The sequence below is a fragment of the Toxoplasma gondii genome, chromosome III (assembly GCF_000006565.2).
Source record: "Toxoplasma gondii ME49 chromosome III, whole genome shotgun sequence".
Lineage (NCBI taxonomy): Eukaryota > Apicomplexa > Conoidasida > Eucoccidiorida > Sarcocystidae > Toxoplasma > Toxoplasma gondii.
The window spans coordinates 1,165,748-1,185,957 of NC_031470.1; the positions used below are offsets into that span (position 1 = coordinate 1,165,748).

Here is a 20,210-nt window from a genome sequence, read left to right on the forward strand (position 1 = left end):
ACTTTTTCAGTAGCCACGGAGCTCTATTGCCATTTCCGTCTCTCTATCCCCCTACGTCCGCGACAGATCGTGACACAAATCCTGGAAAGTTCAAGATCACACATTATGCTGTAAGTATGTATATATAAACATGCACGCGTAAATGCAGGTCGGCGGATGTCCCCCCTAAAGAAAATTTGCGCTGTTCTATCTAGTCACCTACTAAAAAAAAGACTGGCTAGTCCCCATCACCTAACATCTCAGTGAGTCGCTTATTGCAAGTGCATTTTTCAAATGCTTGTAGGCGTGGTCCGTATGCAGTGCTCGTTCCCAACACGCGTTTTGCTCACTTTTCGAGCTTTTCGTTCCAATGACACGAAACAGCATCAAGCGCTTGGATGAACCCGAACTCGGGGAGCTTCGTCAATTCATCCCAGGCCGCAAGCTGCCGGGCGTCGCCGTCATTTTGAGTTGCATCTTCCATCCCTAGCTCAGGCTCGCGTCTGTGCCTGTCGCCTTGTTTCGCGCCATCGTCATCCTCATCTTCGTCCTCAACATCACCTTCCGTCTCTTCCGGTTGTTTCTCCCCGTCTACCTCGTCACTCCGTCCCTTTTCTTGTGTGTTCGCCTCCTTCGCCGTTTGAGGCTCGCTAGCCACAGCCGCGGCTTCCTCCGTCTTCTCCCCCTGGTCCTGTTCGGGCTCCTCATCCTCCGGACTTGCTGCCGCACTCCGGCCTTCCTCTGGCTCGGCCCTCTCCACCTCGACGGCTTCTCCACTAACGTCATCGCCACGCTCGAGGGCGCGCCGCGCATCGGCAGCCGCGGCCACATCGGCGGCAGCTGAGGCCGCCGCAGCCTCCCCAGCGGCCTCAACTGTCCCTGCCAAATCGCGTTTCCACCCGAGAGATTTGGTGCTCTTTCGGGGGGCTGAAGCCACTGCTGCCGCTTGCATCAGGTGGCGCACGGGAGTCTGGCGATCTAGCCACTCGAAGACTGCAGTGAAAAGCATAGACGCAAGAGGAAGACAGGCACCGACACAGAGACTAGCACGTGCCAACAGGGTACACCCTAGAGTTGCATGCAGGTCTTCGCAGCTGCGGGAGCACGCAAAGGCGGACAGGCACTAGCCGACCTCCACAGCTATCCCACAACGCAGGATACGACCAGCGAACTTGACGTGAATGCGCAAGCAGGCGTGCAAACGCGTGCGTCTACGTGTATACTTGATTTTCAATACAAAGTCAACAGCGACACACACAGAACGAGCAATCGACGAAGGTATGGGTAAACCAATCCGCTATCCTGAAGCATTTCGCGTGCGATCTGGATAATCCGACTATGCCCCTTAGGGTGAATTATTTGACTTCTTATAAAGGTCCTGTGTACGTGCACGTTTTGGTCAGGTGTCGAGGACGTACAGCCTTCGCGTGTCGGCTCTTCGAGGAGTTCCTTGACTTCCTTTTCGTCCACGGGGCACTGCATGGCGTGGACTCTCCGACACCAGAGCGCGTACTTCAGCAGCTGCTCCAGGCGTTTCTCCGTCGCTTCACAAATGCAGACGCCATCGCAATCGAGCAGCAGCAGCGCAGCCTGCCGCACCACCGTGGGGCTTCCACCAATCAACGCCGGTGGATAATACGTGCCCGCTTGCTGGTCCGTCTGGGTCCGATCCGGCGCGCCTTCCGTGGCCGCGAACGCGTCCGCAGCCCCGTCAACATCCCTCGAAACCTGCGCAGACAAGTCTGAAGATTTGTCAGAAACGCCGCTCTTCGCCGCGCTTGGTCCTGTGTCCGCCCTGCGTGTGTCTACGCCGGCTACTTGGCTTTGCTCTGCCGGCACAGGCGCCTCTAATGACGCCCGCTCAGCACCATCCGCATTCGGGTCGACGCGGCGCATTCCGGCTTCGACAGGTGAACGTACTGGGCCAATGAGATCAATCGCCCGCTTCAACCACCGGCCAGCTTTCTCGCGGAGCTCCTGCAGCTCCTGGTGAAGGGGCCAATTCTTAATCACAAGAGAATCTGCGGGTGATACAAGGTGATACAAACAAAATCAACACAAGCCGAAAAGTAGTGCATACGCCCCACGTTTATTTCTGTCTGAAACGCACGCTCAGGGGGTCACGGAACTTTCTTCCTTTTAACTTCCCGTCCAAAACGGTGGCGTAAAAAAGGTGTCGACGGTCGCACAGCAGTCACAGTACTTGACCTCTACGTAAGGGATGTGAGGACGAGGGACACCCTCATGTCACAGCAACGGTTCAACATCACACAGGCTGGTCGACCTTGCTGTCTAGGCTCACCATGAAATGGAAAGTCTGTTTCACACCGTTCAGCAATCTGTGTGAACAGAAAGCACGTTATGACTCGACACGTGTACCCCATCCAGTTGAAGGCGCATTTCTAGGTACAAAACAAATTCGGAGTGGCTAGGGGGGGGGGCGGAGGTCCTGAAATGATCGTATCTAGCTCCTGCTTACCATGTAACCCAATGACTTCCAGGAGTTCGTCGTAGGACGCTCGACAGTGGTCCGTTCCACTTATTCCGTCTTCCGCGCCAACGGCGCCCTCTGACTCTGCACCTTCGAAATCCTTCTTTTTCACTGCTTGCACATCGCCTATCTCGGCCTCGCCAGTCCCTGGAGACTTTTGTGCAGCGCCACCTCCTCGTGTGACTCGGCCGAGCCCGCTGTCTCCCACGGACGCTGCCACGGTCGGTCGATCCACACTGCCCTGCTCCCCGGCACCGCTCCCAAAATCTCCGGCAGCGGCTGCCGTGCCTTCGCGTCTCTGTTGCTGGAGCTCCAGGACGTGCTGAAGGTCCTCAGGCTGCAGCTTCGCTTTTCTTCGAAAAGCGTCCAACGACCCTACGCTCCAGCTCGCCCTTTCCGCCGCCGAAGCAACTGCTGCACCTGCAGCTCGGTCGAGAAGGAGACGAGCCCGTGACGTGAACTGGGTCGCAGCCTCGACGTGCCGCCGGAGATCGAGAATCCACTGGTTGATGTTGAGACACGCACCGAGGCTCTCGCCTTCTTGCAACAGCTGCTGGGTCTCGGGAAGAGACAAAGAGCTTGCTCCCACCTTCTTCGACCGTTTCAGCCACTTGCGCCAGCGCCCGTGAAGCGCCTCGAAGAATTTCGCCACTGATAATTGAACTTTCATCGACGCGTGCGCACAAACCAGTTCCTCGACTTCTTCAGGCGTAGGCTTCCCTTCACCGAAGGACAACGGTGAGTCGGCAGAGTCTGAGGGAAGCTCGGTGCCTTGTCCTGCTCCGCCATTCTCAGGCAGGGGTGACGCTGGAGTCGAGGCCAGGGAAACGGCCGACCCTTGCTTCAATCCAGGCTTTCCCGTGCATTTTTGGAAGCTCGATTGAGTCGGCGAGGTTGCGCCTGAGGCACCCGACGCGACAGGCGCGACAGAGTCCTCAGCTGATAATGACACCCCGTGCGCTGAAGACGTCGAGGCGTGGACCTGATGGAGGAACGGGTGTTGGAGTTCAGAAGCGGGGAGAACGAGCTCAACCTCCGCCGCGAGCTGGTTCAGCTCTTCGATCAACTTTTTGTCTGGGCACGACACCTCGAGGAATTGCCGGAACGGCCGCGCGCGGACTCGGCAGATCCACTGGTGCGCGGCCTTCAATCGCTTCTTCAGCTCGCGCATGCATGAACTCTGCTGCACGTAGACGGAGGTTCCGCCCTCGTCCTTGATCAGCGCGATCGCAAGCTGCAGGCGCACCGGACGCTGAAGCAGACGCTCGACTTTCTCAATCCACGCAGCGGCGGCGACGTGACCCTTGTAGTCATCCCACCCAGGAATGAACACGCAGACGTCGTCTGCCTCCTCAAGCAGTTCTTCGCACTGCTGCAAATCCCCTGCAGACGTCGCTGCATGCAACAGCTGCCTCCACGTAAGCATTTGCTGGAGTTGTTGGAGAAGGTAGAGAAATTCGGGGACTAGGAAAGGAACCGAAAAAAAGCCTTCGACTAGTAACGCCTTTAGCGCGCCAATCGGAATGCGCACACGACTTGAAACCTTGCCTTGATCCTTCTTTCCAGCCCCCTGGGCTTCCTCGATCCCACTCGCTCCGCCTCCCGACGCTCCCGAGCCTTCACCTCCCGCACCGTCCCCGAATTCCTGAGGCGCACTCGACGGTTGTTCGTTGGGAGTCCGCGCTGACCCAGCTGCGCCGTCTGTTCCTGCAGGCGAGCTTCGGCTCTTCGTTGCACAGCCTGATCCTCCGGAAGTCGAAGATCCCGAAGTCCGTGCCCCCCCTGAACCTGCTGGCCGAGATGCGGCGCTCGCCGTCGGGGCTTCTTGGTCCGTGTCGGATCCAGAAGTCTTCTGAGGCGGCGTGGAACATGAAGGGCCCTCGCCTCGCAAGAGAGAGCGAATCTTCGCTGCGAAGGCACGAGAGCGTTTTATCCGTTGCGCTAGAGGTTGAAGCTGATCTTGAAGTCCCACAAAACGGTGGAGAAGCAGTCCTTCCTGAAGGAGCTGTTCTGCCTCTAAGATATCCAGCCGGCCCCCAAGAGGGACGGAGAACAGTCGGCCTCGTCGTTCTCTCTCCCACTTGGTTCGCCTTCTCGAATCAGGCTTCCTCGGCGGTGCTGATGCGGAACTACGAACGCCAGACTCGCACTCCGAGAGCTGTCTCATCTTGTCCTTTATCTGCGAGGTGTTACTTTCACCACCCCCGTTTGGTCCCCGCGTGGCTTCGCCGGCTTCCGCCATCCTGTCGCCATGGGTCGCATCCTCTGCGTGCGCGTCTTCACCTTCCACCGCGCCAGTCGATTCATCGTCGGAAGACTGGTGCCCACGTCTGTCTTCATTCTTCGCACCCTCCATCAGTTCCGCAAATCGGGCCGCCGCAGAGAGCAGGGCTGCCGGGCCAGTTGCGCCGTCCTGGAGGGCAATCGCCGCAGCGCGTCTCCAATCGGAGACCAATCGAAGTTGGACAGAGACATTATGGTGAAGATTCTGAAGGGCACTGAAGGAGGCAAGGCCGGGGGGGACGGCACACGAAGGCGCCACGCCATGTGCAGCAGACCCGCTCCGATCCAGCGTTGCACCAAGGACCGACGCATAGTCGCAGGTGTCCGACGGCGCTGTTGGGAAGCTGGACCTTGTTTTGAGATGCGATGAATAGGCTGATGAAGAGCGCCCGGCCGCAGATGAGCCTCCCGCTGCCCCTCCGACGGATGGGAGGAGCTGCGGCAGGAGAACGAGGGACGGAAAGGACGAAGCCAAGGCTGACGCCGGTGGGTGCGAAGGCCCTTGCTCAGCTTGATCACCAGACGAACAACACGAGTCGTGGAACGCATAGAGAGCCGTCGCCCTCTCTTGAAGCTGCGAAATCGAAAGCAGAGAGCAAAGGTTCACATGGGGTCATTCCCCCTGTCTAGTGGTGTATCCTAGGACATTCTGTCTACGGCGAGTTGCGGAGAACGACAATACAGAGACAACTGGCATTAAGATCTGTCAAAGACACGTGCTTTCCTCTCACCTTTCGCGCAGGCATGTGGAGGTGTTGCGCAATGAAGTTAGACGACGCATCGAAGCTATGAGGATGGCGAATCTCCAACAGATTTTCTTTGGATCTTCCTCCCGGACCTTGCGGCGCCAGGCCTGCTCCGTACTCCTTCCCGTATCCCTCCTCGGCCCACATTCGCTGCTGCTGCTTAAGGTCCTCTTCTTCTTCCCAAGTCTTCCAGCCGTCCCCACCAGTCTCACTCGAGGTCTGCAGCGATGAGCAAACGCCGCCTGGAGACGAGACGGAACTCCGCTCCTCACTGGCTGCGGCTGCCAACGCAGCAAGCGCTTCACGAGACTGAAGAACTTTAACTTTTCGGTGAACATAGAGACAACCATACACTTTCTCCTGGTCCAGGCAGTTGAAGTCTCCAGACCAGTCTCGGCACCCGTCAGCGAAGGCGGCGGTCTCGGCCTCCAGCACTCGAAGCTGTTGCTGCCGCAGCTCTGCCACTTGCTCTTCCGATGGCTCGTTCACAGCTGCCCGGAGATCCGCACTGCTGCCTGGGCCTCCTCTCTCACTTCCACACACGGCTCCCGCGCCGCCTCCTCGACGCCGTCCTCGACCGCCTCCTCCCCGAGTGGCCTTCTCGTCGTCGCCTACGCCTCTCTCCCCCTTTCGTCCGACCCTCTCACCGTCTCCATGTAGCGCGCGCTTCGGGGCCCCTGCGGCACCTGAAGCGGGCGTCGCCTCCGGCACATTCAGACAAGCCGGATTCCGCTTGCCCTTCTTTTCTCCAAAGCCGGCGTTCCGCTTCCCTCCAGCCGGACTAGCGGCCCGCCGCATAAGGAAGGGCGCGGAGTCGAAAACCTTGAAAGGCATTGGAGTCACCAGCTGAGCGACAGGCACAGCGATGGGGCTCAGCGGCGCAGGAAGGGACGCCGCCGAATCCACTGCACGCTGTCCTGACGGAGACACGCTCTGTCTGGGAGCGCCTCGAGATGAAGGCACCTTCATCCAGCTTAGGAAACCCATGGATCCTTCGCGACTCTCGTCAGGTCCCTGGGATGTTTCCTGGTCAGAAGAGGGCGCGGGCGACAGGCCCGCAGACACAGGAGACTCCGCCTTCACGCGCCTTCGAAACTCTTCTGTGTCCCCATCGCTTTTCTCCTCGGTGGAAACAGCAGCGTCGTGAAAAGAGGCCAACGCGCCACTATCTCCGCCCTCTTCTCGACTGGGTCGCTGCTCGTGGAGCCGCGAGGCTGGCGTCGACTGTCCTTGATCGTCCGTCTTCAAAGGCTGACTGTCCTCGTTCTGAGCCTCGTCCTCACTGCGCGGCATCCAACCTCCCTCTGGAGACCGATCACGAGACGAGCTGCCGCCTGCCTCGGCTCGCTCGTCATCTCCATCCTCTTCTACGCTTGCATGCGCTGCTGTGTGACCCCTCGCAACCGCTTCGACCTGGCCCTCTTCCAACGCCTTCGGTGTCTCCTCCGCATCTTCAGCCTTGCTGGGGCCCTGAAGCGTCTCAGGATGCGACATGCGCTCTCCGCCATCTATGCCCTCTGTGTTGGTTGCACTTCCAGGACCGTCTTCTCCCTCACTTCCGTACCTCACGCATTCTGCCTCAGCGCCTTCCGCCTCCTGCTCTGTTCCTTTCGCTTCTCTTGCAGTGCCTAGCCTGGCATCCAGCGCAAGTAGCTGCCGATCGAAGTCTGCCTCTGCAGCGAGAGCCTCCTCCGCTTCCTCTCTCAACTCTTGCGCTGACGCGCCAGCAGGCAGATACGGATTTGTCCAGGTCTGGTACGTCAACGCGTCCACTCGCACGCTCTTGTTGGAGCCTCCTCGAGACGAAGCGGGACCCAAGACGCGCATATAGGGTCGAGCAGAGGCTGCAGACAAAGCCACAAAACAGCAACGCAGTCCAGCGTCTGGAACTTAAGGCCCTAGCGACACTCCTATAGCGCCTGCGGTGTCTCTAGGCGAGGACTGCGAGGGCCGCGACACCTGGTCGCCTGAGGGTAAGGGCGAATGGAGAACAAAAAGCGAAGCTGAGGAGAGTGAGGAGAAACCTGAGTTTGTACACGCGCAACGTCAGAGAATGTCGCAGCGGAACCGCATGGCCGGCATTCGAAATGCCGCACAGAACAGAGACAGCGAGAAACACGCTGAGGTGACGCATGGAGTGGTCGATGTTGCTCGGAGTGAAGGCAGTCTTTCGCACCGTAAAGAGGAACTCGTCGAATCGGCCGCAGACTACCATGGGCTATATGGGAGTGACTAATCGTAAACTGATACCAAAGTAGATGATTACAGAGTTGAGCGCCCAATGTATATCGACAGTAGCAGTCCTGTTGCCTATACCCCCAGCTGAGTCACATTCAAAAGGAACGCGAACTCGGCACTAATGCAACAGAAAGCATGGATGGACATACACGAAAAAAAGCTTGATCGTGTCTCTACATGCATCTGGCGAGGCTGAGGTAGGCACACAAGTAAACGAACATCATGTGGATACCTGCCCTGACACGCAAGTCGGTATAGAGCCGAAAATCTACATCCGTATGCACGGAAGAGGCTCTCAAGAGTTTTCGACATTTCGATTTACCGGTAGAGGAGCACGAGCAAGACAGCACATTGTTTCACTATAGGGAAGGCGGGAGAGCGCAGTCATTCTCCTCTCAGCAGACAGACACAAAAGGAGGATCCATATCAACACGGGAGTCACGGAGCAGAAGCAAGGACGTCTGCTTACGAGCGGCTTCTGGTACAGTGGCGGCTAGGTCTTCACCGGATGGCTTTCCTCCGTCGCCGCCTGGTTTGCCGGCGGCGGATGCCGCGGCTCCACGTCCGCTCATGATCGGTCAAGAGGGACAGGTGGCATATGCAGAAGTGCAGAAGAGACGTCTCGGAGACGAGAGGCTTTGTGCACGGACAAACAGACGCAGAAACCCGCGTAGCACGCTGGAGAGCGCAATCAATGTGTTTATCTCGCTGCATAAACAGGGAGTAAACAAAAGGGAGGGGGAACCTGAACGTTTGTACGGCGGGTCTGCTGTTGAGGCTTTAAGCGGGACAGGGAGGGGATGTAGAACTGAGGGTGCGCTTTTCCTATCAACAAGCTGAGAAAAAAATTTATCCGTAAAGAAGAAGTGCTTCGGGGTTGAAGACACAGAAGAGCAAAGAAAATTCCGATCCCGATCGGTGCGGAGGAGCGGCAGAAGTCTTCCGGGCGGGTGCCTGTGGGAGGAGGCGCCGTTTAACCGGTGGGTTGCGGTTTCAAACGAAAACTGGACGCATAAAGAGTGTTTCACACCGTAGCAGGGTTTAAGCGAGACGGCAAAGATCCATTCTCGTAGATCTTGCAGCAAAGAGAAGTACAAAAACGAGACCGCGAGACTGCGAGAGGAATTTTACGTGGCACGGCAGGGGTCGCACTCTGCCACCCGCAGAAAAGCCAGAGAAAGGGAGACGAGCGAGTCAAGGTGAAAGTCAGTACCGATATGAGACACAGGGAGAAAAAACTCTGCGAAAGATGGAGAGCCGTGAAACCGTAACCAGGAAGATCAAGAAGATGAGGACAAGAAAGGCAAACGGTCGGTAAGAGAGATGACCGCCTGGTTTACCCTGGCCGTCCAACACGGAGCATTCGAGAGGAAAAGAAAGGTTGCAGCGAGAGAAAACGGCGGAACGCACACATCGCCAAAAACATGGAAGTTCGTCACGATGTGACGCGTTGAAGGGAACGGAGCTGCAGTGAGAAACACTGGACAGGCAAGGCGTCCTGGCGGGTCGGGAACTGAGCGCTCTCCACGTCTCTTGGACCCGGAGATCTGAGACCGGCGAAACCATTCGGAGGGAAGAAGACAGTTTCCTTCCCTCGACGCAAAGACATCCGATACAAATCGTCTTTCAGCTGCCTTTTGTGGGTGAACTGTGGAAAACGAAACGCGCGCAAACGAAAGCGAAGTCGAAAGCAGTTTTAGTCGAAGAGCAAAAAACAGGGGGGCTTGCCGGCGGCGCTGAGGATGGAGCTGATGCCACGAAGGAAGACAATACGTAGAACGTTTCCGGAGAAACACACCGAAAAAAAACACACGAAAGCGAGTCTGTCCCGCTCCATGGTCCCTGAGTCTTCTCCTAGTACGATATGCTACGCTATCTTACGCTGCCCTCCAGCCCTGTTAATAATCCCCTTTTTCTCAACCCCAAGAAAAGCATCGCCCCAGTCTTCTTCATCACTACAAATCCCGCGCCCCCTGGCACCCCAACCACGCGGGAGGAACCAATCAGCGCACGCTCACCATACAGGGACGTAGTGTGCAGAAAGAAACCACGTCGATGCTTCGTGTGCGGGACGGGGCTGCCTGCGTCTCCTGTAAGTGTGGTCACATACATTCCAAAACTGCTCCTTTTCCCCTGAACAATACACAGACAACTGGTGTGCAACAGCGGAAAAATGACGATGTGTGCCAAGAGAAAGGGGACAAGAGAATAAAGAAAGGTCCCGTCGCTTCGCGTCGTGCACCTGGTTCGCCAGTGTTCGTAGTCGGTTGAAGGCCTCCGCGCTACTCTTGTGCAGAATAAGACTCCAGTTGCCCCACCTCCCCTCCATATTCTAATACTTTTTTTGCAATCAAAAGTGGAGATCTAGGGATGTGAAAGAAAATGGCGGAGCTAAACCTGGAACAAAGGAACGAGGGAAAAATTCCGACAACGCCTGCGAGAAAGGCTGACACTTTCTGCTGGAAGTGTGTATGGACGCCTGGTTCTCCTGGCTTCTTGGAAGTGTGGGTCTGCATGCAGTTCCTTGGCTTCCTGCAGTTGCCAAATCTGCCGAAAGTGTCGGAAAAATGAATAGAAAAGGTTATGTTTGCTCTTGGACGCTGCTGCGGGAGAAAAAGACGGACGTTGCCCCAGATTCCCCGTCCAGCTCAGTCCGGTGGTTGCTCCTGACAGCGTTGTAGATACGCCAAGTACCCATTTCGTTTCATTTCTTTGGCCATGCGAGAATGCTTCAAGTGGGAACGGTCGGTCTTCTGCGTTGGTCCGTGGTGAATGGAGAATATGGCTCTCACGTTCGTTAGTGCATGAAGTCTCGTAGTCACGGTGACGCAGGCAGGTGGGTTGATAGCGTTACTATGCGCAGGGGGATCAGCGTTGGCATCCACATAGACAAACGCGAAAAGCATCGGTCTCGATACTTTGTCCACATCACGATTTACGACAGCTGAGAGCGTTACTGCATGTCCCACACACCAGTCGCCGCAGAGTACGAACAAGGTCGAGGGAACGCATCAGAGACGGCCAGGAGGAATCTGAAGAGATGAGACAACCCCCGTGAGACTCTCTTAGCGCCAGGTTGGCTCCTGCGAATATTTTCTTCAACGACTTGCTGTCACTACGCTCCCCCACCACGTATGTAGATTGGCCGTGCACCCCAAATCATGTACGGTCGACATCATTCTAGCCACGAAATTCTCGAGTCTGACGTCTTCAACAGTGCATGATTCAAAAATGCCTTCCATGCTTACGAAGTCCCGCAATATGTAATCCGGTATGCTCAGCGGAGTTCTACTTGACCGATCCACTCGCACATTCCACCACACTGCCATAAATGTCACGTCGGGAGCCTTTGGAGCAGATTTCCATTGTAAAAGTAATCGTTCTTGTCTTGTTCTTCGTCATGCCATAAAATGGCAGCCCACCGCAATCCCGTCATTGCTCACTACCTAAGCCACCACGCGTACATACTCAGGGACAGGTGATGTAACACAAGCCGCACATCATGCCGGTATGATGCTTTGGTCGAGATAACCGCTGTCTTTGTTCACGAACTGGGGGGAACACTAGTCACGCACCGAAGTCCTTTGTCAGTGTGTCATGTTCTTGTCTGTGGGGGGTGATAAAATGCGTATTGGGACTTTCTGTTGACACCTGTGGGATGACTACAGGGCAGTGAAACAATTGTAGAGCAACTGAAGCTTCCATCAGGTAAACTGAAGAGCATATCCTTCGGGCTGGGGCACATGTGACAAGGAAGTTTACTCCTGCTACGACGCCAACGCGCGTCCATGTACAAGTGGAAGTGTTACTTTGGACACTGACAATGAAATACGGGCACCTCACAGTGTCTGTCGAACTCAGTATCAGGCTTCAGATATTTTAGATGGCACAGGAGATTCCAGCTGACTCCTTCCTGTTGAGAGGCACGCGACGAAAGAGAACCCTGCTCCGGCAAAGTCAGGGGGTACCGCAGTGTCCAGAGTAACTTAGTTCTGCCAGTTTTATTTTCAGTTGAACTAAGTCCACATAAGGCCAGATCGGGACATCCAGAACGGTGACAGGTACAGCGCTGCTTGCGCTGGTCACTACGATTGTCTTTGACCCGACCCAGTGACAAGCGAGGATGGGCTCAGTTGAGACACAGTAACCTACAAATTCGCGATCATAGCTCGGCTCCCAGCTTGCCGAGGTTATGAGCACAGTTGCCGATGCAACTGGAAGCGAACACCGTTGCTAGCATGATTCTTGTGGATCCAGTGACCTGGGCAAATAGAAAAACAGAGGAAAGCAGAGAAGGTATGGCCCTGACTCAAACCATCGCCTGGTGTTTCAGTGGCAGTAGCGCGGGTACTAGACGTGGCACGGTACACCGATGGTGACAAACCCGCGTTATGTGCACAGCGTTTTTCTTGGAGTGGTTCTTTTGAGGCAAAGCTGGGAACCCCCCCCAATGGGAATATGCTTCAACGTCCGCAAACGAATGACAGAATTTCGCCATAATTTGTGACGAGCCACCTTTCATGTGCGTTTTTTTGTAGTGATGGAATCTGCTGCAGTGATGCAAGCCGCAGAAGACGTGTCTGGCATGTTCAAACGCATGCGCCGCGCTTGAGCGGAAAGCTTCCGGCCCCGGGCCTTCTTCCTTACCTTACGTACGGCTCGGTAGATGCTACGTACGCGGCGTGAACTATCGGTATGCTATGGAAAAAAGAGGCTGGTAGAAAACATTTCATGCAATCCCATATTTTCCCCTAGCTGGAAGGACGCTGCCACAAGCGCGACGTTCCTCATACTTTCTTCTCTTTGTTGGGTTTTCCGTGCCACTGTTAATGTGATCGAATATCATCGCGGCAGAGCTCCTGAGTTACCACGGTGTGACGTAGCGTCGTTCGCTTAGGTTGCATGATATGTTCAATGTCATCATATGTGACACAGAATCTGTGACCGCCCGTCCTTTTGGAAACTTGAAGCGTGCCAGTTACTCTGGGCCATCTCCCAAACACTTCCGTGGACAGGCATCCATCTAATATGCCAACAAATTAAGCCGTTTGCGATATTGCACTTGCAAAATGTGTCATTCCTGCTATTCCAGTGGCGCCCATGCTCTCAGTATTCGCCACTATGTCATCGTTTCCTGCGTAGCTCTCCTGCTGGCTTTCGCTTGCCCTGCAGGCGCTTCGGGAGTCGCCTCGACTCCTGATCAAGTCGCAGTCAAGGAGGCTGAAGAGGCCCCCACGACTCTTCCCGCAGTTGATCCAACCGAAGATCAGTAAGGGTATTCTCACGTTTTTGTGGGTGAGCTGTACCAAGCCACCAGGGAGCCTGCCAGGTAGTTGTAATGTGGAACCACTGTCACGGTTAATCGACTCGACCCCTTAGAGAAACTCTGCTTATTCGTCGGCTTACCAGACTTCCTTGCACTCTGACAAGTGATGTCTAGCGGTGATCGGATCGTCCCGTTCTCATTCCTGATAGACGATGGTCTCTCCTCCGAGACCCCGCCTTTCATCCTTATCGTTCTGTTCTGGGACGCTTGTTGCTGGGCGTCTTGTTTTCCAGCACGAGAGTGCCCTTACTGCTTGCACGCGCAGCTGGGTTCGCGCTTTATCCTGGGACCCCTGCATCGGTCAAAACATAAGGCTGCATTGACAGACACTGGCGTGCCAATGACTGAGGTTCATCATAAGCTCTCTATCAGGTCTGCCGCGCGCGCATTTTTGTGCTGTCTCGGGACACGGCTTCCTGCACCACAACTGATACGCAGACACAAGAATGTACACTATTCTATGGCATATAACCGTCTTTCAGTTCAACCAACGCGCTAAAAATTTTCTGCCACAGTGCGCACAGTTTTGTTCTTACCTGCACGGCTTTTCTCCCAGCGAACCAGTTGCCTTTCATCTGCAAGAGTGGTACTCTTTTTTAATAGAGCACTTATCAGCATCCTGCGATGTCCAACGCGAAAGGTAGTGATTCCGCAAAAGTCCCCTTTGTCGTCTATTTTGGCCTATGTGGGAACGCGTTGCTCTTGACTACTCTTGGTCAGCTGGCACGAGAGTTTTTTGCTTTTGCTGCATCAGCGCTGCGGATTCAAGTATCGACGCTTCCAAGAGGGCGAGAAGCGAAAGGAGCAAGAGGCAGTCATCGGGCATTCCCCAGAGACAGAGAAGTAGCGTCGCGGCACCCCGTACATCGGTTGTGTAAGCATGCGTCTCACGAGCTTTCCACTACTCAGTGAAACAGAAACCTGCCACGATGAACATATCGGTACACATATTCAGAAATCGCACACTGCAGCATAGGTATCTAAGGCCAGTGAAGTAGGTGTCGGGAACAATGTAGCCCTCGTTGCTTTCAATAGCTTAGGCGTGAACTTGACGTTCTTCATCTGATGCCGGGAGGCCCCCAGTTTTTGTGCTTTCCGGTTGAACTAGGGACGGCAGCTACTCACAGTCACCACACACACACACATCGGGTACGTTTTGCTATGGTATTCAACCAGTGATTCTGGAGACTCCGGGGGTGTCACAAGAGCGTTTGCCCATCCTGTCACTACTGTCTCAATCTTGTTCGCTCCTTACAGGGAACAACTGGAGAAGTCAACGCGCCCCCGATCCAAGAAGGGGAAGCCTTTGCAATACGCCTTGCTCGCGTTGGAGCTCTCTATATACGCATTCGTCGTCTATTTCACGTACACTCAGCTGGACTGCCACTTCAATAGTAAGCCCTACGAACGTCCAGATGAATCGTATTTTACTCGTCTTGCTCCCTCACGTTCTATGGTGCGTAATCGTACTGGAGAAGAGGTGCAAATCTCTTCGGCCGTTTCCCGAGAACGGACTGCGTTCGTGGCTTTAGCAGTTCTCTTCCACCAATGTCTAGCCTCACTGCCAGATGGAGCCAGTTCCTCTGTTTGCATTGCCGTACATTTCGTCGGCAGGGTGCCGTAGTTTCCCACGACCGGAGGGTCCTGTGGGAGTCCTGAAAAAACTATGAAGCATATTGTGTCCATAAAAAAGGTTCCTTCTGTGTGTTTGATGCTGTACGCCTCTCAGAAAAATGTAGGCTGCGTAGCGTACGGCGGCTGGTGGCATCGAGTAGCTCACAGTAGAAACTGGATCTTACTGTCTTGTTGGGGTCAACCGTGTTCCGTGGTGAGTGACACTTGGCCCAGGATAAAGAATTGTCTAGTTTCATTTTCCTCAGCAAACTGTCGACCACCAACAGTCAGGCTGTCGCCCGGCACGATGTGGGAACCTCACCTGCCACTTTCCATCCACCTCAGCCTACGAATCCCAACCGACGCGTGTGTTCTATTCGGCTTACTGTGGAAAGGTCGTGAGTCGCTCGCAATGCTCCGGGATTGTGCAGAAGGTGCTCCTTGTTTTCATGTAGCCGGAAAGGGGTGCCTCGAACACGTTCGCACACGTACGCACACCACCGACTTGGTTTTCGGATCGTGGCCTTTGCGTTGAATAACAGCATGTGAGTCACTGCAGAAGGTTGCCTATTCGTCTTTGCGTACAGCTAATGTTGCGGACGATGTTCTGCGGTCTTCAGGCAGGCCCCGAGTCGACGTTGCGCACAAGTGTACACATAGTATCATCGGTCCGACCCAGCTGATGGTAGCGAGAGATTATGGGAGACTATAGAGCTCCATCATCTCTTACAGCTCGCGTGTTGACCCCATATACCGCGTGCTTGACATTCAGTGCCAATCGATGAACTGTGTTGCGATCGCTTAACCCCAGCGTTGGTGTGGAACACGTAAGGAGAGGGCTCCTGGATGTGATTACTGCGGAACCAACTCGCTACCGTGGAGCGGAATGTCTGGGAGACGCACTCGTACTGGCAGTTGCTGCAACCAACGCCGTACTAGAAACGCACACAGCACCTCATTCGGGGCTGTGACTTACTGTGCTTTCCCCTTTGCACCCGCAGTCAGTGAGTGCCTGCACAGGTCTAAGGTTCTCAGCGACACCTTAGTTGAATAAGCGGTCGGGATCGTTCCAGGCACTACTACCGATTGTCAAAAGGGGGTGCCCAAGGAGCCCAGAGATGCTGCGACATGGCGGAGGCGTTCACGGGTCAGTGAGCCTGCAGGTGAATCATCCTGCCCGGCAGCCACTCTCCCAGTTCCGCAATCGAAAGCGACTCGACATGTGCGAGGGGTGATGGGATTCGGAGGTCTTGTAAAAAGTGGAGCCACGGTTCGTGTGTCGGCCTGTTCTGTTGGCGTATATAATTGTTTCCGGAATAAACGATGAGTACTCCGTCGCCCCGAGGTGTGATGGGCAGTTAACTGCATTCGATCTGCGCATGTTTCTTCTTCTGTTGACGGCTGTAGAACGTAGGTACACCAGCCCCGTTGGAAGCGATAAGTAAAAGCTTCAGGCATGGGCTTTGCCTGGTATCAAACATCTCAGGCAGGTTGTCTGCATTTATATTTTGCCCGTGTTCTCATGCTTGAGTTGCGTGACACCCAGACACTGGTTCCTGATTAATTTCGTCCAGAATGTAGGCACGAAATCTAACTCACTCTCTGAGGATATAGCCGAGCGAGATGCAGGGGAACCACCGGATCACGATAGGGATTGTTCCTCCTCTCTCCTGTAGGTTAGCAGTCATTTACCTTTGGCCCACCCACCTTACGGCCGATATTTTATAGCATTCACGGGTGCACATGCTTGTGCATGTAGTGCGCCGTAGATGGACAAATGGTGTCAGCGTTTTCCTGATGTGCGCGAATCCAGTTCGTAAGGCGAATCGATGTTCCGCACCGTACGCATGCATTGCTGTAACGACTTGACTAACGGTTTTAGATCGATTGGTACCAGCTCCCTGGTACGATTGTGATACGCTCCTGAAGATCTTGTGGTGACCAGCCTGATCGCGTCGCTGAACGCAATTCTTGTGTGTCGTCGTGCCCCTTCTGTGCGTATTTGTTCAGCATGTGAGGACTACATCTGCTTGTAGTGGCAGACACGCATCTGATTGACCGAGTGTAGATTTATTTGGGACGCGAGAGGATCACATGGGCCGATGCAATGAACTGCCTGTGCTCCTTGGGCCGCCGGCAACCCCGGCACACCAGGTGAGCATAAAAAGATGGGAATGAGGATGACCACGCTCCCCCCGAGATGCCTCGGCGAGTGCAGACTTGGCCGCTGTTCTAACAGTGAAGGGGCGTTTAGAGACGCAGAATGGTGAATGACACAGCGAGGGATGCTCAGGCGCAGTTATCTCCTCTTACCACAGTCAGTACGAATCAGCTGCACAAGGTGCATGGGCGAAAATGTAGAAAAAACGGCACATGGTGCCTCTGAAACAGTGGTGCTGAATCACCTTGTAGACATGAGATCACGCGAGTGCGGAGAAATACGGGACCGCTCCGTATACTCCCACCTTTTTAACATGCAGGTGAGCGAAAAGCTGTAGATTCCGATTGTTCTCGTATACTGGCAATCTGCGTAATGTTTGACGCCTGACACCTCACAGTCAGACGCCCCTTCTGGCATTCATTTCAAGTCGATTGATTTCCTGGGAGTCGAATCAATGCTCCTCGGAAACGCTCTCAGCGAGTAAGGGGGGCGAACGAGTGGCTTCAGCAGAGCAGCGTAGATTGTCCATAGCGTGAGCGCGTTCTTGCCGAATGTATATATATATATATATACATACATACATATAGCCGGGATAGAACGGGGAAGCAAGCGGCGCATTCTGCCACTTTTTTCTGTCCGTTGCTGTGCATTGTAATGCGCGCTTACATTGTGTGGCGGCAGCGGTGGTAGATGCAGGGATCGCTGGTCTGGTTAAGTTTTTTGGCGCGCAACGCCAGTTTGTAAGTGTTTGACCTTGAGGATGACAGGAGAATACAATGTTCCTCTTTGGATTTCGACGACGTGAACTTATCCTGTCTCACATATATCACGCTTCCCTTTTGCATATCGCCTGAGAGAGATGGATTGAAAACTGCAAGGTGTGTGGATGGTGCTCAAGGTTTAAGAACTCTGTGTCGCGAGTGTTTCTCGTTCACCAGATCGTGAGTGAGATAGCCAGAGTCGCCCGCAGAAAGGCAGAATCGCCAACCTCTTACAGACCGTCAGAACCGCCCTAACATCTCTTTGTTTCCTCCAGAGTGAAGACAAATGTCCGTGTGATGGGAATGCCTCCTGCACTACTACGGCCTCGATGGCCGTCTTCCTATGCAAATGTGCATTGTTTCTCAGCGTGTACGCCGCCGTGAAGGAAGCAGAAGCCGCCGGGAATTGCGAAGATGTCTGCAAAAGACACGCCATGTTCGCTCGTCACTAGCGTAGACACATTCCGCAGTCACCAATGAAGAAGATGACCAGTGCGGGTTCGTCTGTGTAGTTTGTAAAAACGAGACTTGCCCTCACATCCTGTATTTCTGCTTAGTTCAACGTGCCACGCCGAGGGAAAAAAGGTCTACCGAGTGTATGACGCAGACAGACGGGAAAAGGACGAACTGGATCAGGGCGGAAGCGTTGGACACTCCTTTTTCTGACTGAGGAATTGAAGCGATTGTCAACCCTGTGGCAATCATTCAGTCAGTATGTGCTCATCGACACAAAACGGCATGTGCAACTGTGGTGTGAGCCTCATCCGGTGTCGCTCTCTTCCATGTACAGATGATTTGGTTAAAAGCCGAATGCTCGGAAAATTAGCCTTGGTGACGCGTCTGCAAGGCCTGCGTGCCACGTTTGAAGGGGGTTGTGCGCCCGGCCTGTAATGACTGCACGGCGGGCATCGTGGCTGTGGTTGGTTAACGGCTGCCTCAGATGAGAAACGACGAAGTTGCGTTGGTGAGAATGAGACAGTGCTGCCAAACATGGACTACACTGGTCGCGTTCCACAGACAGTAAGTTCCCGATCCGTTGAATTTGTTGAGTCTCTAAACCAGATGTGCAGCAGCGCTTGTGACCCAACACTGTTTCAACTCAAGCAGCCGCTGGCTTTCGCCTCCTCATGGCCTTGCCGAATGCCTGAGGAATGATGCAAGTTGGTTGTGTCTAAAGGCATTCGCGCAGAATAGACCGATCTGTTCAGTTTCCTGTCGGGTAAGGCTATTCAGAGCACTTAAACTGACAGGTGTTTCACCCACTCGCTGTTCAGGAAGTAGGGACATGAAACTATGAATAGCCGTCAAGGAGGGAGGGCGAGGACAATCAAGAACTGCCTCTACAAAAACACATGTATTCGACAGATGTTCGAACATCTTCAGTGCCAATGGCAGATGAAGGCCGGAGGGGTCGAAAAGTTGCTTGCTGGACCTGACAACAGGTGTAGACCTACTCGTTGCCAGGGATCACAGAATGTGAAAATTGTTTACGACGCGGGTACCGCAGTTCGTAAGGTTGCCGCCAATGGAGCTACCGCGGAGATACCTCCTGCATCACCGTCGGTAGTCTGCACGAGTGGGTGGGGAAGCAAAGCTCGTGGGGGAGTGGAAATGGATCACACTCGGGATTCTTCCTCGGAATCCGACAGTCCTCGCGTTGGCCTTGTGTCTGATGACAAATCTTCCTCAGAAGGCAAGTTGGTGGCTTGCGCCTTTGTTGATCCACCGTGGATGAAACGGAAGGCAGACGAAAGTTCGTTTAGTTTCCTTACAGGTTTTCGTGAATGATATCGGCTCCATTGCCGCTGCATGTGTTTGATGTGGCAAATTCCTCAGGCGGTACGGCGGCGGTAGCTTCCTTGTCTATTCGAGCGTGAAGTCGCAGCTTGATAGGCCACACGCTCCGCGTTCATTATGGTTCTGTGACAAGCTCAGTAATCTCCCTTTTCCCGCTCTCTCTTCCTGCTGTATTTCACCGGGTGAGGCGATCAGTGACTCCCGAAGGTTTCTCCTGACGAGCGGCAGAGTTTAAAGACAGTGGCTGCGCACTGACGAAGTGGATCCATATGCGCTGTCGACACACGCACCAAAGCCGTCACCTGAGTCTGGGCTGTGCAACGTCGGAATTTTCAACGCCAGTCCGTGAGCTCTTCATGAACACGAAGCGACCTCCCAACGAAGGTTGTTCTTTTTTCGGTGCAAGCGACGAAGTCAGGGCTTGAGATTGAATAGAACGATCTGCATTATCCGTTCAACGAGAGCGAATCAAATCGAGCGCCGTGGGAATCCGGCTCGTCGCAACACGCACTCGTGTGTAATGTCACCTGGCAGAATGTTGGGACACGGCTTCCCAGGAGGTAAGCGATCGTTCTTGGTCACGTGGCTATCCTGTGCAGCTATTGTCCTAACACGACCATGTACCTACGAGGGAAGCAGAATTGTAAAACGGGCGAGCATTGCAAAGTAGTGCAGTAGGTGCCGCCGGGAACTCATGCGCGCTGTGGCCAAGGAGGGCCACACGACCTCGTGAGACAACGCGCAGGCAATAAAACCCAAGGCAAGTGCCAAGCGGCCGTTTGCCAACGACTTGGCACGAATTATAGTGCCCCTA

General features: G+C 54.5%; 4 protein-coding genes across 4 annotated transcripts in view; 3 read left to right on the forward strand and 1 right to left on the reverse strand.

Annotated features, from left to right (window-relative positions):
* Positions 1-8,309, reverse strand: part of TGME49_253750 (PLU-1 family protein) — a gene marked incomplete at both ends in the record, with an annotated part of 28,102 nt that extends 19,793 nt beyond the window's left edge. The window contains 5 exons of the mRNA XM_018781022.1: positions 330-972; positions 1,398-2,000; positions 2,459-5,327; positions 5,485-7,343; positions 8,207-8,309. Of these exons, the coding sequence (XP_018638169.1) occupies positions 330-972; positions 1,398-2,000; positions 2,459-5,327; positions 5,485-7,343; positions 8,207-8,309 (6,077 nt within the window). The remainder of the gene's footprint in view (positions 1-329; positions 973-1,397; positions 2,001-2,458; positions 5,328-5,484; positions 7,344-8,206) is intronic.
* A 4,128-nt stretch (positions 8,310-12,437) lies between these two features.
* Positions 12,438-14,848, forward strand: TGME49_253755 (hypothetical protein; the record flags this gene model as incomplete). The annotated part of the gene is made up of 4 exons (XM_018781023.1): positions 12,438-13,006; positions 13,818-13,937; positions 14,321-14,457; positions 14,793-14,848. Exons 1-4 carry the CDS (start codon positions 12,807-12,809, stop codon positions 14,846-14,848), a joined length of 513 nt encoding a protein of 170 aa, XP_018638168.1. The 5' UTR covers positions 12,438-12,806.
* A 2,099-nt stretch (positions 14,849-16,947) lies between these two features.
* Positions 16,948-18,565, forward strand: TGME49_253760 (hypothetical protein; the record flags this gene model as incomplete). Its single annotated transcript, XM_002369391.1, has 2 exons — positions 16,948-17,157; positions 17,967-18,565. The coding sequence occupies 2 exons, from the start codon at positions 16,948-16,950 to the stop codon at positions 18,054-18,056; spliced, it is 300 nt and encodes a 99-aa protein (XP_002369432.1). The 3' UTR covers positions 18,057-18,565.
* A 327-nt stretch (positions 18,566-18,892) lies between these two features.
* TGME49_253770 (hypothetical protein) lies at positions 18,893-19,476 on the forward strand (the record flags this gene model as incomplete). The annotated part of the gene is made up of 2 exons (XM_018781024.1): positions 18,893-19,292; positions 19,436-19,476. 2 exons carry the CDS (start codon positions 18,893-18,895, stop codon positions 19,474-19,476), a joined length of 441 nt encoding a protein of 146 aa, XP_018638167.1.
* Positions 19,477-20,210: the final 734 nt, after the last annotated feature.